Genomic DNA, 18,696 nt, shown 5'->3' with positions numbered 1-18,696 from the left:
ATTTAAACGAGACAAATTTTTGGTAAAAAGAAAATTTATTTTTTTTCAAAAAAATTAAAATAAAAAAAAATCTCACAATTTTTATATTTAAGAAAGTAACATTTTCAATAACTAACCTTTTCAAAACTTTAATGTTATGATTTCAAAAAAATCATTTATAAGCATATGAAAATCTATTTTTTCTCAAAATAAAATGAAAATTTAAATAATAAAAGTCATATGTTATTATTAATAATATATTTTATCAATTCAATTATTTATTTATAAAATTTATAATTTGTGAGATTCATAATTTGAAAGCATAAACAAATCTGCATCTAATGTCTCTTTAAAATAATTAAAAAAAATTAAAACATTGAACATGAAATTTATAAACTTGTGAAATAGTTAAATTATTCCTATAGTAAAACTTAATGGTATTTTTTATTGATAATTTATATCCTTATTTCTTTCTTGTTAGAATGTTAATAGATATTCTTTAGAACCTTTTCCTAAATTATTGCAAGAAATCCACAAAGTTTGACATTGTAACCTGATTAATATAGTACATACACATAATAATATACTATCATTATATGAAATATAACAAAATACTATCATTATATGAAATATAACAAAATACTATCATCAAAAGAATCATAGAATTTACAAAAATAAAAGAAGTATTAAAAAAGAACAAAATGATGATATGGATTACTAATTTCATAATCATTTATTGATGAGGTTTTGAGTGCATTCATTTGTATTTGACAACCCTTTTGCAGGGTTTACATTCTCTGTCATCACCACCCTCAAACCCCTCTTGGCTAAATATAAGTTATATATAGTCAATTATACTCCAAAATAATTTAACCAATCATATTTTACGATGTTCCTTGTTTCAATAGTCTCATCGGGAAGGTAAAACCCTATAGAATGACTATTATTTATGTAAACATGTGAGATTTGTGTTGTTCTATTACGCGGTGGATGATCTCAATGTTAATGTAGTTAGTCAAAGTAAGTGGTGACCCTTGCTACCAACTTTCTACACAATTAATTAATTTTAGAAATTTTGAGCTTTGTGTTGTTCTTGGGTATGTGCACTGCATGAGGTATGTGTAAAGTAACCCCCTAATGGATGACACAAAGGTCAAGTTCTCTAATCTGACTATTAGTGTAGGTAGAGGTAGTCATATTAAGTAGTGACTTGTGTAAGAATAAATGATGACTTGCTACAAAGTTTCTGCATAGTTAAGTAATTTTATAAATTTTAAGCTTTGTGTTGTTCTTGTGTAAGGTGGTGAATGAGGTGTGTATAAAGTGACCTCAATGGAATACACCAAGGTACAATTATCTAATATGAGTGTTAATTAGTTAGAGTAAGTGGTGATCTGTGTACAAATAAGTGGTGATTGGCTACCAACTTTTTGCACAACGAAGTAATTTTAGAAATTTTGGGCTTTGTATTGTTCTTGGATGGGCGATGCAGTGCATGATATGTGTGTACAATCACCCTAGTGGAGAACATGATGGTCAAGTTCTCTAATGTCACTGTTAGTGTAGTTAGTCACAATACATTAAATGGTGACCTATGTAGGAATAAGTGTTGAACAAGGTGCTTTGATGTCTCCAAATCCAAGTGAATTTCTTGAAGACCTTGCTGATGGTTGTGTGTGTCTCTTGTGTAGTTTGAATTTGTTAATCCACTCAAATTAATGATCCAAGGTTGTTTGATTTTAATTCTTTTGAAAAAGATATGTTTTCAAAGGAAAGTGAAAAATCAACCTATTGAAATTTTGATTCAACCGGTTGTTTTACACTTAGTGTATTTTGAAAAGGATTTGAAAAAACTTGACTTTGGTTGACTTTGCTGTCAAACCAATTCAATCAATTGTTTTGTGTTTTCAATCGATTGTTTTTCTAAAAACCTTAACAAAATTCTGTTAAGTGGCTTTAATTTGTTTTAAATTATTTAAATTGTTTTGACTCTTGCATTAAATGCTTTGACCAACTGATTGGAGTTTAAATAAGTTGTTTTAAGTTCTTGGTATGAATTAATTCAAGAGAAATCATTCAAACCAGTTCTTCTAAGATTGCTAAAAAGCTTTGGATCTTTTCTAAGAGTGGAATAGGATTGTGCTGTATCAATTGTTCTTTAATTTGTGATAGTACCCAGGTGTACTCATTCCTCTCTCTCTCATGACTACTGTATTTCTATGAGAATTGTTGTTGTGCAGATTTAGAGGTTGTTTTGAAATTTGTGGTGTATTTTCCAAAGGTCGTGTGTGTTCTTGAAAGGTTTAAGATCACCACTTTGGTGTGTTGTGTGTGTAATCAAGGTTTTTGATTGCTCAGTGAATTCTCTGTGGTTGTTAAGGACTAGATGTAGCTCTTGATAAAGAGTAAACCAATATAAAACTCTCTATGTTATTTCTCTATCCTTTCTCTCTTTTAAAACTATTTTTTTGCTTGTGTTTAACACTGCTGGTATAAATAACCGATTCTTTTGCAAAAACAACCAGTTGATATTTTGCAATCACATTAAAAACAATTTTGAACTTGGCTGAACTGAATTCTAATTGATTGATTCCTCATTGTCTTTCAATCTACCTTTAACATTTTCGAAAATCTTTCATAAACAATTCACCCCCTATTGTTTAAGGCCTATAATTCTAACAATAAGTGGTGACCTATTTCCAAGATTTTGTATAGTAAAATAATTGTAGAAATTTTAAACTTTGTTTTGTTCTTGGGCAGTGCATGACGTGTGTGTAAAGTGACCTTAGTGGAGGACACCCAGACCAGGTTCTTTAATCTCAACACATGTAGTTAGTCACAATAGGTGGTGACTTGCGTAAGAATAAATGGTAATTTGCTACCATTTTTGTGCACAGTGATGTAATTTTGAGCTTCGTTTTGTTGGGTGGGGTGGTGCATGGGATGTGTGTAAAGTGATCTTAGTGGAGGACACCAAGGTCAAGTTCTCTAATCTTCATGTGAATGTAGTTAGTCACAGTAATTTGCTACCAAGTTTGTGCACATTAATAAGTTTTTGAAAATCTTAGCTTATTATTGTTCTTAGGTGGGATGGTGAATGAAGTGTGTGAAAAGTGACCTCAATGGAGTACACCGAGGCCAAATTTTTAAATCTCAGTGTCAATGTATTTAGTAATAGACACACTAAGTGGTGACCTAGGTATGAATAAATGGTGACCTATTACCAAATTTATGCATAATGAAGTAATTTTATAGATTTTGAGTTTTTTGTTGTTCTTGGGTGAGGTGGTGCATGAGGTATTTGTAAAGTGACCTCAGTGGACGACATCGAGGAAAAGTTTTCTACTCTTAGTATCAATGTAGTTAGTCACAAGAAGTGGTAACTTGTTATCAGTACCGTTATCGTAGTGGACCAATCGAACTTGTAGTTGTGTACAATATTTATAATTTATGATTTAGGTTGGACAATTTTATTATTTAGTGGGTCTGTGTTACCAATGTTACATTGTTCAAAATGTTTAAAGTAATCGATTTCATTTTTCATTTGATAAATAAATTTCACGTGTGATAAACAAACTCAGTTCACCTTATTCATCATCTTCCTTGATCACTGTGCAAAAACTTAGAGCAGGTAACTTTCTAAATGATTTTTCTGAATGACCAACGTATTAACCTCAACCATACTCGAGTCCAATTGGCCAGTACTTCAATAAATAAAATATTTCATACTAAAATTAATCAGAATATGCATTTAAGCATAAAAAAAATCATTTTGAATAAAAATATAACAATTATGTCAAAAAAGTCTAATCCAAAAATATGTTTATAATAAATATTTATTTTACTAAGAAACATATTTAACTAGATTAAATTGAGATTCTAAGAATATGAAGATAAATTGATAATAATAACTAAGTTGAAAAAATATTATCATAATTACTAAATATTACTAATATTATTTTTATTGTAATTACTAGTAATATTAATATTATTATTATTATTAAAATTATTACTATTAATAATAATAATAATATTGTAATTATTATTAATATTAAAATTAAAATTATTATTGATATTATTATTAATATTAGTATTATTATTATTGTTAATTTTAATAATAAAATCAATAAGAATATTATTATTATTAATAAAAAACCAAAACCGAAATCAAATAAAAAAGAGAAAAAATAAACCTGTACAAAGAAATCTTTTGCAAATACAGAGAAAAGTATAAAAAAAAATGAAACCCTAAGTAAAAATTAGGAAAAAAATTCCAACGTATTAATGTAGTAGGTCCACAAACTATTAAAAATATTAATACTTTTGGGGCAGATTTGGTGCAGGATTTTAAAAATAATGCGAATTCAATGGTGATTTACACTTTCGCTAGTTTGATTTGGTGATAATTAGATCAAAAGCAATTTGCTGGATATTTTGGCTTTGCGAAAAAAAATTATTGGTGCCATGTGTTTGGATTAAGAATTAGAAGTGGGATGTTAAAAAATTATGTAAACGTAATTTATATAAATAGATGATGGATTTTAGGTTTAGATATAATTTAATAAAATAAAAGATTTATTAATTAATGTGAGAATATATATATATATATATATATTATTATTATTTAATGAAAATTTAATCTGCTGGAGATTGGAAAATAATATAAATAGGATTTTGTCTCTATAAAGAATGTTGTTTTTACGGTTGGCCATTAATAAAGGTATGACAAAAATAGAATTGTCAAGAGATAGACAAAAGGACTCTCATGCATTAAGGTAAGTGTTTATCGCTATTATAATTGAATGTGATGGGCGAGAATCATAGTTTCTAAGATCCTTAAGATGATGTACATTGTTTATTACTGTACGTTCTTTATTTTACATGTGGTATGTGAGCATGGTTGCTCAAATTTATGATTTCTGCATGAATGATGTTTTTCCCAATTTTATGAACCTTAATTTTACAATTATGAATATTGTAAAGAAAATAATATCATTTGAGGATAATTTTGATGGTTTAATTTATCCCTTCATTCCTGTTGCACTATGAATTGATTTCAAATTAAAATAATGAAATTTCAAGCCTTCCAGTGCACAAAAAAAAGATAAATTGTAAGGTATAATTTATCCTTAATTTTTGTTGCATTATGAATTAATTTCAAATTAAAATGATGAAATCTCAAGTCTCCCGCTGCATCATAAATCATGAATTCTTATTTCATTTTAAATGCAAGATGAAAAGATTATGATAAATAAAAAGTATGGGAAATCACATATTTTATTTCAATTAATGATATTATTTTTGAAATTATTTGTATGATAGATTTGTAATCACCAAAGTGATAAAATCTTTATGTTTTATTTAATTCCAAATTACTGATGAATTTTTTTCAACTAATGATATTATTTTTGGAATTATTTGTATGATAGATTTGTAATCACCAAAATGATTAAATCTTTATGTTTTATTTAATTCCAAATTAGTGATGAATTTTATTTCAATTAATGATATTACTGGTAAATTTGTAATCACCAAAGTGATCAAATCTTTATGTTTTGAGAATTTCCTTGCAATACTTGGATTGACTTAGAAAGAAGTCATCCTTTCATTGTTGAACGTGCAGTCCCAAGAAGAAGGACAACTCCTCCATCATTGACATTTCAAATTCTCCCTGCATGGCTGCCACAAATTCTTTACATACTTAGTAGCACCAAAAATAATGTCATCAACGGATATTTGGACTAAAATAATGGCAAAATTTGAATTTTTGATAAAGAGAGTTTTTTCAACTCGCCCTCTTTCATGGTCACGAGACAAGAGGAAATTACTTAACCTCTCATACACTGCCTTGGAGCTTGCTTAAGACCATATAAGACCTTTTTTCAGCTTGTATATATTCTTGGGATGTTGATGATCTACAAACACGGGTGGTTGTGAGATGAAGACCTCTTCATTGATAGCTCCGTTAAGGAAGGCACTCTACACATCCATTTGGAACAATTTGAACTCGCTCATGAAAGCAAAAGCTGGCAGTAACCTTACAGCTTCCAATCTGGCCACTCGTGCATAAGTCTCATCATAGTCTATCCCTTCTTCCTGATTGTACCCTTTTGCAACAAGTCTTGCTTTGTTCCTTGTTATCACCCCTTATTCATCTACCTTGTTTCGGAACACACACTTTGTTCCAATGATGTTCATCTTATCTATTTTGGGAACCAAGAGCCACACATCATTCCTGACGAATTGATCTAGGTCCTCATGCATAGCACCAATCCAATTCTCATCCTTGAGAGCTTCATCAAATGATTTGGGTTCAACTTGATAGATGAAGGCCATGTGTCTGTAGTAGTTTGCTATGGTTCTTCTTGTAAAAACACCTTTATGAATCTGCCCAATTATGTTTTCCACAGAGAGGTCTCTTGGAATCCTTCATTCCTTGGGTAGCTCCTCCTGTTGTAGAATATTAATCGGTTGATTCGCAGAATCAATCGATTGTTTTTCTAGACAGGTTTCCAAATTCTTTAGAAAGATGTTCTGCTCATCTTCTTCTACACAATTCCTCAAGGAACCTTGTTCTGCAAGGTTAGTTTCATCAAATACAACATGTATAGATTCCTCTATAGGCATGAGTCTTTTATTATAAACCCTATAAGCATGACTAGATAAAGAGTAATAAGAAAAATATCATTGTCTGCTTTCTCATAAAATTTTCCAAGATTTTCTTTACCATTATTCAGAATATAACACTTACATCCAAATACCTTTAGATGACCTATATTGGGTTTCCTTCCATTGAGCAGTTCATATGGAGTCTTCTTCAAGATAGGCCTGGTGAGAATCTAGTTCATAACATAGCATGCAGTACTTGCAGCATCTGCCCAAAAGTATTTTGGAAAGGATGATTCACTCAATATTGTACTGGCCAATTCTTCAAGTGATCTGTTCTTTCCTTCCACCACACCATTCTATTGAGGTGTTCTTGGAACAGAAAAATTGTGGAAGATACCAAGTTTTTCACAAAAGGAGTTGAACTTTTCATTCTGGAATTCTCCTCCATGGTCACTGCAGATAGCACATATGTTGCTGCAGCATGTATTCTGCCACCTCTTGATCACTTTTTGACTTTCAGAAACAGTGTCCATGTGAACCCTTTATCACATAGTTGGCTTATGCTGAGAAGAATATGCTTGAGTCCTTCCACATGTAGAATATTATGAATCAAGAAGTTGTTTTCATTCCCTATAGTGCCTTTCCCAAGAATCTTCCCTTTATTGTTATCCCCATAGGTAACATGACCTTCTTGCTTGAGGATGATGCTGACAAACTTGGATATATCTCATGTCATGTGTTTAGAAGAACCATTGTCCAGATTTTGACCGACTTCGAACCGGTGAGAACATAACCCATTATGGATTTCTCATCATAAAGTCATATTAAGGAGAAAGGATGATACAATAGTACATGGAAGGAAATGTGTTGATTAAATGACATGTAACCGCCATGACTCTTATTGTTTCTGTATCCTTGATTTTGATTAATGATAGAACCAATTTACACAAGGCCTTCCAAGGCGCATTATGATTTATGTAGTTATTAAATCATGAAAATATTATAGCTCATATGAGTCAAGTTGGAGAATGTTATAAAATTATGTAAATTAATTTAAGAAGGTTGGTGTACTGGGATGACCGACCGGTCCCTCGACCCGGTCAACCCATGTGTCAGGACCATACTTTAAGGTACAAGGTCGACCATGTGTCACACGTGTCCGACCGACACAGAGTGCTCAAGTCAAAGGTTGACCCAATTAACGAAGGTTAACCTATGGTTAGGAAACGGCCTAATCCAACCCTAATCGCTAAACAACCCCCTAATCCGGCCCAACAGCGAGGGCCCATCAAGGTAATATAAATATCACGCATTCCAAGGAACAAGGTACGTCATTATCTACAGTATTCCAGCCAGCCGAATACGATACCCCACTGACTTGAGCGTTGGAGTGCCATCTGCAGGTACCCCACCCGCCTGAGGAGTCATCCAGCAAGGAGAGCCGAAGGAGGAAGTGAGATACGACCGACCGAGCGACATTCGAAGACAATAGTTCTCCCAGTCCCCAACCTAGTTCGAGAACAGTTGGTATAACATTTTCCATATTTTAATATACACCGAAAACTTTGCATTCATGTCATTTCTCATCTTTGTATTGTGTAATATATTTTACATCATCAGAGAATATTCTTTATGCTTACCATAGTATGCGTCGTCTTACAAATGTAAGACATATGTTTAAACGATCCACATAATAGAAATGATATACTCTAAATTCATGATCATATAGAAATTATTTCCTCTACATAACATTTCCTTCTTTTTCTCTCTTCTAATAATTCAAATCTTAGTACATAATTTTTATTAAGTATAGTTACCAAATTGGACCAGAATTGCAAAACCAATTGATACCATTTTTATATTTATTAAAAATAATTTATTTGACCAACACTTTTTTTATTAATTAACATGGGTCGACATTTAAAATGATAATCATTTATGTATATAACTTTATAAAGATATTATCTTTTAATAATATATTATTTGATCAACCAATCAAATTCTACTATGCAGATTACCGATACGAAGAACAAATGAGTATTCTTTGATCAAGTTATTATTGACTAACATTGAGTATATTTTGGATCCATAATAATTACTAGCTAACTCCAATCAAATATTCTTTACTAAAGTCACTCTTGGTCGATCACTAAGTATTCTTTCACAAGGCACTCATGTGGGAAGACTATTACAAAGTCCTCGTGTCTAGAACAAATAAAAATCATTATGTTATATGACCAGAACGTCGATAGGCCATTGTTAGAATATATGGCCTTAAACGAGAGGGGGGTGAATTGTTTAAGAGCTGTTTTTGAAAAATTTTACAGGTTTAACAAAATTCTTTGTGTAAATCTAGAACAGAAATCAAGTAAGCCAAGAATTTAAGCAGTTATACAACAAAGCAACAAAAAAACAATCGGTTGTTTCTTCGAAACAATCGGTTGTTTATATCAACAAAGCTTAAAACAGAATTTAAATGAGTTCAGGGTAAGAGAGAAATACACCAACAGTTTATACTGGTTCACTCTTAAGCCAATAGCTACATCCAGTCCCCAGAATACCACTGGGTAATCCACTAAGCAATCAAACCAGATTACAAAACACAAACCACCAAAGTAGTGATCTTGAACCCTTCAAGAAACACACTACCTTTGGTAAACCACACCAAGAGTATTGATCTTGAACACCTCAAGAACACACAATACTCCTTGGCAACACACTACCATAAATACAATAGGTTTAGAAAGAATTACACCTGATCACAATACAATATGAATTGAATACAATTGCAATCCTATTTCACTCTCTCTTGAAAACCCAAAGCTTGATGTGAATCTTGAAATCTTAGAATCAAATCTGTCAAACTGAATTTCTCAAAATTGTTTCTTACTTATTGAAAACATAAACAAACCATTTATATTTTCCAAAGATTGATCGAAGCAATTAATGAAGGAGCGTATTCAGTTAGAAAACATTTAAACCAGATTCACCATTCAAAAACAGAATTCTGTTAGGATTTTCAACCAAACCAAACCAATTTTCAAAACTCCTAAGAGTAAAACAACCGGTTGATTTGACAAAACACTTTATTCTACCCAGATCCCACGCAAACACAACAACAACATCAGCCTTTTATCAAACACCTTGAATTTGGATTCTTCAAAGCACATGATCACACTTGATCAACAACCATAACTACAAGAAACTCTCGCTCTACCAAACACAATGTGATTAATAATGATCAAAACACTTTAATTATAAAATAGGAAAATGTGAAATAATGACCAGCCTTAATATTGTACCAAGGCCCAAAGGTTAAGCCTAAAATATTAAGAATAAACTCAATAAATATAAAGTACAAAAAGTAAAAGCCCAATAAAAAAAAGTGGAGTATTTTTTTTTATAGATTATCTCTTAATCAAATCGATTATTACTTTATCATTAGAGCACCTTGCAGGTACACCCACATGCCTGAGAGAGCTAAGATCAAACTGTCAGAAGAAATTGAGAGGTCGTGAAGGGAAGGCATCTAAAGTATACTAAAAGAACGAAGAAGGGATGACGAGAAGTATTAAAGTTGTAATTATTATCTTCTTGAAAGTTCTCTAAGAGTAGTTTGAAATATTAATCTCTTGTATTAATTAGTCAATAATTATGTAAAGACCAGATTTAAGTAATAGAATTTGGATTTTCTTAATTTACCACAATTTTTTATTTGGTCTATCGTGAATGCTTTTGTATTTTTTTAATAATAAAAATTTTAGTTTTCTTTACAAGTTGTTTTATGATTACAATTTAGCATCTTGAAACAACTAAGGTAAAATAACGAATGAAGGTTTTATCAATTAAAATATTATGAACATGAGACAACCATGTAGGATTCATTATGCATATTTCAAGTTAGGTTACAATAAGACAAATTAACTGGAAAAAAAAAGAGAGTCTCTAAACACAATTACTTTATAAAACATAAGTGCGTAAACTATGTGCACCATGAGCTTCATTAACAATCAAAGGAATCTTTTAAGAATGACACAACTCTGAAATCGTGCTTATGTAAACTTATATACTTTATTTTTGTAATCATGGTCATGTAGGAAAGTTTGCATTTCTTGTAAGTATAACAAGTTATAAGGAAACATACAAAATTTATGACAAAATAATGTACATTGGTATTGTATTAATGTGGATATTTTGAAATCGTCAAAATAGGTTGAAAGGATTACTTATCTCTTAATTGATCCCACCAAATATTTTTTGACTAAATCCTAAAAAAAATAGAAAATAAAGGATCTCTAGCCTCAATTAAGAGTAGCGCGATCAAATTTTAATTTTAAAATAGATTAAATTTGGGAGAGAAAGTTAAGTGACAAAGGAAAGGAGAAAGAGAAAACCAGGTAGGAAGAGATCTCCTTACTAAGAAAGTCATCACCTATTTATAGGTCTTGTTCGAATCAGTCTATTAATAAAAGCATTGAGTGATTATCAAGAGATATAAATGAGTTTTATAACAGTAACCTATAACCGCTAGTAACTTATAACCGGTTTATGGTTTGATTTATGTATATTAAATATAATATATAATATAATATTAAATGGGCAGTTATTATCTTATTTTTATGTGCCTTTAAATATTATATTAAATGAGCGGTTATTGATCTGAATGTAACTGATCCTAATTGGGATATGTACAACTTTCTATTTTCACACTTCTTTTTTTTTTTTTTACTAAATTGTGTAGTAGGAATTATTTTCTTTTTTTTATATTTGAAATTTCATTAATAAAAGGAAACGACCAATAAAATATGTAGAAAAGATAGTAACGATCACATTTATTAAATATTAATTGTATCTTAATTATCTTTATTCCAGACAAAAAGAATTGCAGCAAAAGGAAGTAACAGTCACATTTATTAAATAGTAATTTTACTTTAATAATCTTTTTTACGGCAACAAACGACAAAGCTCACAATAACGAGAGTATCAAAATTTAAGTCACCATTTTCCATGCATAACAAAACATAATTATAAAAGTAAATAATAAAATAATCAGATTATGAAGGAAGATAAACTTTATTTAATTTTAATAATTAACTAGATATAAATTTAAAACTATTTATTAATAATAAAAATTATTTTATATATTAATAATTTTTTAATTTTTAAAAAAAATATTTAATTTACTCAATATATGATTAATAATTATTTTTTTAAAATAATTTTTTAATAATGTTTTTGTGGTCTTGTACTTTTTTTTATATTAGTTTGTTCATGTACATTGTTAATGAATTAGATGTCAACATTTACAATTATATCTAATATGTGTATATGCATTAGTATTAGTATAGTATATAGTATATTAGTAATATTATAATATTAGTATATATTAATATATTAATATATTAGTATTAGTATTAGTATTAGTATATTAGTATTTTTACCTTTTTTTTTGAGTATTTATGATTTGTATTAATGAATAATAAGAAAAAATAATAATTAATAATTAACATTAATAGAGTGCACTAATTTTTTTTTTAAAAAATCAACTAAATTGATTGCTTTTATGAATATGTGTGATAATGTTAGTATATATATCCCAATAAAACTTCACTCCAACACATTAAAAAGATATTTTGGAGTATTGAAGAGAGTCACCAACTTAACATTACTCAAAGATCATTTAACATGAAGCTCATCACTTCAGTTTTGATCTTGCTACTTGTTCTTGCCATTGATATTGGTATGTTTTGTTTTCCTCGTTTGATCTACTCATTAATTTGTGCTTACTAATCCTTTAAATTCTCTTTTGTTATGAATAAATCTATGAAGCTGAGATTGGTGGTTTAGTATTGAATATTGTGTTTGTGATGTAGAAAATGAAGGACCAATGAAAGTAGTAGAAGCAGGAAGGTGTGATGAGAAGTTGAACGAGGATTGTCAAGAAAGCAAGTGTGACAGTGATTGTGTCAGAAAGCATGGAAACTTAGCTAGTGGAAGGTGTAATGCCATAGAAGATTGCATTTGTCGTTTTCCTTGTTAAGTTTTTCATCATCCAACATTTTCTTATATAAATATGACTTTATGTAATCGACACTGATATATTCAAAGAAAATAAAATTACTTTTTTAATGTTTCATTTCGATTTCCTTTACAAGTTGCTTTATGATTACAGTTTAGCATCTTGAAACAACTAAGGTAAAATACCGAATGAAGGTTTTATCAATTAAAATATTATGAACATGAGAGATCATGTAAGATTCATTATGCCTATTTTAAGTTAGGTTACAATAAGACGAATTAAATGGAAAAAAAAGTCTCCACCAAGTCACAAAGTTTTTTACGATCTCCCACGTAATTTCTCTTATCTACATTCAAAACCATAATAATAATAATAATAATAATAATAAACACTCAAACGTTGAAATGGTGAACCCTATAAGATAAGTTAGTACGGTGGTTGTATTTTTTGATAAAAGCCACTTTCTAAGAAAAATATAAGCCACTTACTAATAAAAATACAAGTGTATAAGCAAATTACATTGTAAAATTATAAAACTCAAAGACATGATTCATTAGAACATTCTTCAAATAAGAAATTCATAATGGTTTAGACAATTCTTAGAAATTTGTATTTAAAGTATTAGTTATGTTAAATAATAAAATAATAAAGCTAACTAGAGAATAAGAATAGTTTATGACTTGTTTGGTTGGTGCACACAATTTTCCAAATAATGTTTTTGCGTGGAATATAAAGAGTCTAGGACTTGTTTAGTTGTTCCACATAGTTTTCCAATAAATTTTTTCTGAGTTATTCTTTATCCATACTAAATGTCTTACATTTTAATTGAAAGAAAGAAAACATATTTTCTACCTTTTATTTAAAATAGAGTTAAATATGTTTTTCGTCCCTATACATTCATGCAAAATTGATTTTCATCCCTAGTCCAAACTTTAGACCTCTTGGGAACTTATAGTAAAGAAATTATTGGAATTGGTCATTGTGTTTTTACATGGAAAATAGATTTATAGTTTGGACTAGAATGTTAAAATATTTCATATTTGATGTGAATCTTATAATATTATGATACTGTCTATGCTAGAAACATGGACAAAAAAATATATTTAACCCTTTCATAGAAATTGTATACTCTTCTTTCACTTTTTGAAATAAGAAATCACTTTTTACATCTCTTTACTTACCTAACTATAAATAACTATAAAGGAAATAACTTTTAATATTTATTATATTTTTATATTCTAAGAGAGATAAGTATGATATATTTATATATATATATATATATATATATATATATATATATATATATATATATATATATACTAAACAACCATAAACATAAACCGTAGTAGAAATTTATTATTGAAAAAATCCAAAGTTTGACAAATATATCAGCGTGTAATCTTTTAGTCCAATTATTTTGTGTTGGATTTTGATCTTTTAAACAATAATACTTTATTTTTTTTAATCAAGGTTATATGAAAGATTGCATTTCTTTTAAGTATAATAAGTTATAAGAAAACATACAAAATTTATGACAAAATAATGTACATTGATACTGTATTAATATAGATATTTTGAACATTGTCAAAATCACTTGTTTATTAGTACTTTAGTTTTATAAACCACATATTAAAATGTTCATAAAAAATTAAAGAAATCATAGCTATATTTATCATTATCAAAACATATCAACTAGTAAAAACTTAATACTTAACTGTCGTATATTTTTTAAAGCTATGCACCACAAAAATTGGAGAATTTATTTTCTTGTTTGCTTCTAGACAAAATAATTAGATTGATTTAAAAAAAGTAAAGGTTCAAAACACTATTTTTTCAGACAAAATGGTGTGTTAGAAAGGTGTAATCGAACATTAATGGATATAGTTAGGAGTATGTTAAGTAATTCATTGGTTATCCAACAAAGTCAAAAGGGTATATTTTTTACTGTTCTACCCATAGTACAAGAATTGTTGAAACTAGAAATGCATGGTTCATTATAAATGGTGAAATTGGTGAGAGTGAAGTTTCACAAAATGTGGAGATTAAGGAAGTTAGAGTACAAATTCCTTTAACTAGTACCTCTACTTCAAGTATTATTGTTCCTAATATAGTTGAACCACTCAATGATGAAGAAGAACAACAAATTAATGGTCATGAGGTTAACAATGAACCTATAGTAGAACAACCACACGAAATAATATTAAGCAGATCTCAAAGAGAAAGAAAGTCTACTATTTCGAATGATTATGTGGTTTATCTACAAGATTGAGAAAATAACTTAGCAATGATAATGACCCAATTTCATTTTCAAAAGCCATCAATGGTGATAATTTTTATAAGTGGTTAGATGCCATGAAAGATGAGCTTAAATCAGTGGCACATAATGATGTATGGGACCTTATGAAATTGCCAGAAGGATGTAAGAGAGTTAGGTGTAAATGGGTCTTTAAGACTAAATGCAACTCTCATGACAATATAGAACGTTATAAGGTCCGACTTGTTGCTAAAGGTTTTACTCAAAAAGATGACATTGTTTATATTGATTATAAGGAAACATTTTCACCTATTTCTAAGAAAGATTCCTTTAGAATTATCATGGCATTAGTAGCTCATTATGATCTTGAGTTGCATCAGATGAATGTCAAAACTGCCTTTTGAAAGGGAATTTAGAAGAGGATATTTATATGGACCAACCAGTGGGGTTCATTGAAGAAGGAAAGGAACACATGGTGTGTAAACTTAAACGAGTTTATAATTCTAATTCTATATGTTGATGATATCTTGCTTGCAACTAATGATCTTGGTCTATTAAGTGAGACTAAGAAGTTTCTCTCTAATAACTTTGAAATGAAAGATATGGGTGAGGCATACTATGTGATAGGAATAGAAATATTCCATGATAGATCACAAGGACTATTAGGCTTGTCTCAGAAAGCATATATTTAATAAGTTTTAGAGAGATTAAAAATGGATAAATGTTCATCATCTCTTGTTCAAATACAGAAAGGAGACAAATTTAGTCTCATGCAATGTCCAAAGAATGATTTGGAACAGAAATAGATGGAGAATATTCCTTATGCATCTATTGTTGGGAGTTTGAGTATGCTCAAACATGTACAAGACTAGATATTAGCTTTACAGTTGGTATGCTTGGTAGATACTATTGAACAAGATGCTTTGATGTCTCCAAATCCAAGTGGAAAGCTTGAAGACCTTGTTGTTGTGTATGTGTGTCCAGTTGTTTGAAACTTGTTAATTCACTTCTTAAGATGATCGAATTTCATTTGAATTTTTAACATTTTGAAAAAGATGGGTTTTCTAAAAGAAAGTGAAATTTCAACAGGGTTAAATTTTGAATCAACGGTTTGTTTGACACTTAGTGGATTTTAAAATGATTTGGAAAAGCTTTGTCTTTGTCTTTGTTGTCAAACAAATTTCAACAGGTTGAAATTTCGAATCAACAAGATGTTTGACACTTAGTGGATTTTAAAATGATTTGGAAAAGCTTTGTCTCTTCCTTTGTTGTAAAAAAAAATCAATCGGTTATTTCGATAAATCAACCGACTATTTTTATGAAAATCTTAACAGAATTTTGTTAAGTGGTTTTTCTGTTTTAACCATTTGATTGAAAGATAAAAATGTGGTTTTAAGCTTTTATGCATTAACAAAGTGAGAGATATCAATAAAAACACGTTTTCAAGTTTTCAAAGAGTTTTTGGATCATCTCAAGTGTGGAATAGAATTGGGTCTTGTATTTTGATCTTTGATCTTGTGATTTATCCAGGTGTATTCTATTCCCTTCCTTCTTGATAACTGTATTTTTGTACTGGTGTTGCCAAGAAGTGTTGTGTGTTCTTGAGGGGATCAAGATCAACATTTTTGGTGTGGTTTTTGCCAAGGAGTGGTGTGTATTCTTGAGGGGTTCAAGATCATCATTCTTGGTGTGTGTAGCTTGTAATCTAGGGTTGATTACATAGTGAATTTCCAGTGGTTTCTGAGGACTGGATGTAGCTCAGGTGTTGAGTGAACCAGTATAAACATTCTGTGTGAATCTCTCTATCCTTACACTCTTTAAACTGCTTTAACTTTGTTTTATAAAGTGCTGATAAAAACAAAAACAACTGATTGTTTCGTAAAAACAACCGGTTGATTTTCTGCATCAAGCTTAAAAACAGTTTTATATTTGGTTGGACAAATTTTCCATTGATTAATTCTTCATGGCCTTTTATTCTACCTTCAATACTTGCGAAAATCTTTCAAAACCAATTCACCCCCCCCCCCTCTTGTTTTAGATCATTGGAAATATGCAAAGAAAGTTTTAAGATACTTACAAGGGACAAAGAATCACATGCTTACGTATAGGAAATTTGATCATCTTGAGGTGATTGGATGTACATATTCAATTTTTGTTGGTTATATGGATACAAGAAAGTCCACATTTGGTTATGTGTATCTTTTAACCAGATGAGCGATTCCATGAAAAAGTGTGAAGCAGTTAGGCATTGTTGCATCCACCACTGAGGTTGAACTTGTGGCATGCTTTGAGGCTACAGTTCAGGCTAATTGGTTGCGAAATTGTATTTCAGGACTTGGAATGTTTAACAATATTGCCAAGCCGCTGAGAATTTATTGTGATAATTTCACAACTGTCTTCTTTTCTAAAAACGACAAGTATTTGAAAGGTGTTAAACATATGAAATTGAAATACTTTGTCGCTAAAGAGGAAGTTCAGAAATATAGAGTGTCAATGCACTGATCTTATGATTGTTTACCCTTTAACAAAAGGGTTACCGCACAAAACATTTATTGGTCATGTTGAGAATTTGGACATTATGTCTACTAGTGAATGATGAATGTTGTTATTAATGCTTATTTGACACTCTGAGCTCATTGGTATATAAAAGTTTCTTAAATCTATGTTTTCTACTTTATGTATATGCATGCAAATTATAGTGTGGAAAACAAATTATGTTATCGTTGATGAAAATGACACTATGTTTGAAACTATACCATCCCGAGATCTGTTAGGAATAGGGTCGAGTTGCTTGGCCCATGGTCACTCATGGGACCGACCTAGCTGACCCAAAAATGCAGCAGTTTGAGCCCAATGGTCCATATCATCCAATACCAATGGTACAAGGAGAAGGTCATCACATCAAAACTTAATTAACGTAACTTTCGCTTATAATAAATTACATGCACAATATTCTCGATTATATCACATAAATATTCTAATTTACTGGCTTAATATCCCTTATTATATCACATAAATTCTCTAATTTACTTGTTCAATATCCCTTATTATATTGCATAAATGTTTCGATTATATGACAAAATACTCCGATTTATATACATGATGTTCAGATTTTATGGAAAGTTACCATAATATAACACATTAATGCCTGAAGGAACCAGAATCAAATATCAAAACTCTTAAAGGCTTATAAATAGACAACCACCCACAGGGAGTATCTCAACTCGCATCTTTGCACTATATTCACTACATACACAGTATTTTGTGCTCTTACTAACTTGGGCGTTAGAGCTTGAAGGGAGACCGCTAGGAGCTCATCCAGATTCCGACCGACTTCGAGTCGGTGAGAACATAACCCATTATGAATTTCTCATCATAAAGTAATATTAAGGAGACAAAAGGATACAATAGTACATGGAAGGAAATGTGTTGATTAAATGGCATGTAACCGCCATGACTCTTATTGTTTATGTATCCTTGATTTTGAGTAATGATAGAACCAATTTACACAAGGCCTTCTAATACGCATTATGATTTATGTAGTTATTAAATCATGAAAGCATTATAACTCATATGAGTCAAGTTGGAGAATGTTATTAAATTATGTAAATTAATTTTATAATATGACTCATATGAAATAGACGTTGGGCTTTGGGCCTAAATATGATTTAATAAAATAAAAAGCTTATTAGTTAATGTGAGAAGATATATATTTTATATTACCTAATGAAAACCTAATATGATGGAGATTGGGAAATAATATAAATAAGGTTCTATGAGGCTCATACACTTCTCTTAAATGGTGTGTACATGTCAGACACACGTATCGATGTTG

General features: G+C 29.9%; 1 protein-coding gene across 1 annotated transcript; it reads left to right on the top strand.

Annotated features, from left to right (window-relative positions):
• Positions 1-14,959: 14,959 nt before the first annotated feature.
• Positions 14,960-15,265, top strand: LOC137833326 (uncharacterized mitochondrial protein AtMg00820-like). The gene has a single exon (XM_068641683.1). The coding sequence runs from the start codon at positions 14,960-14,962 to the stop codon at positions 15,263-15,265; it is 306 nt and encodes a 101-aa protein (XP_068497784.1).
• The last annotated feature ends 3,431 nt before the right edge of the window (positions 15,266-18,696 follow it).

Source organism: Phaseolus vulgaris, chromosome 6, assembly GCF_000499845.2.
Source record: "Phaseolus vulgaris cultivar G19833 chromosome 6, P. vulgaris v2.0, whole genome shotgun sequence".
Lineage (NCBI taxonomy): Eukaryota > Viridiplantae > Streptophyta > Magnoliopsida > Fabales > Fabaceae > Phaseolus > Phaseolus vulgaris.
The sequence above is the reverse complement of the archived record's forward strand: the minus strand, read 5'-3'. Positions and strand labels throughout refer to the sequence as shown.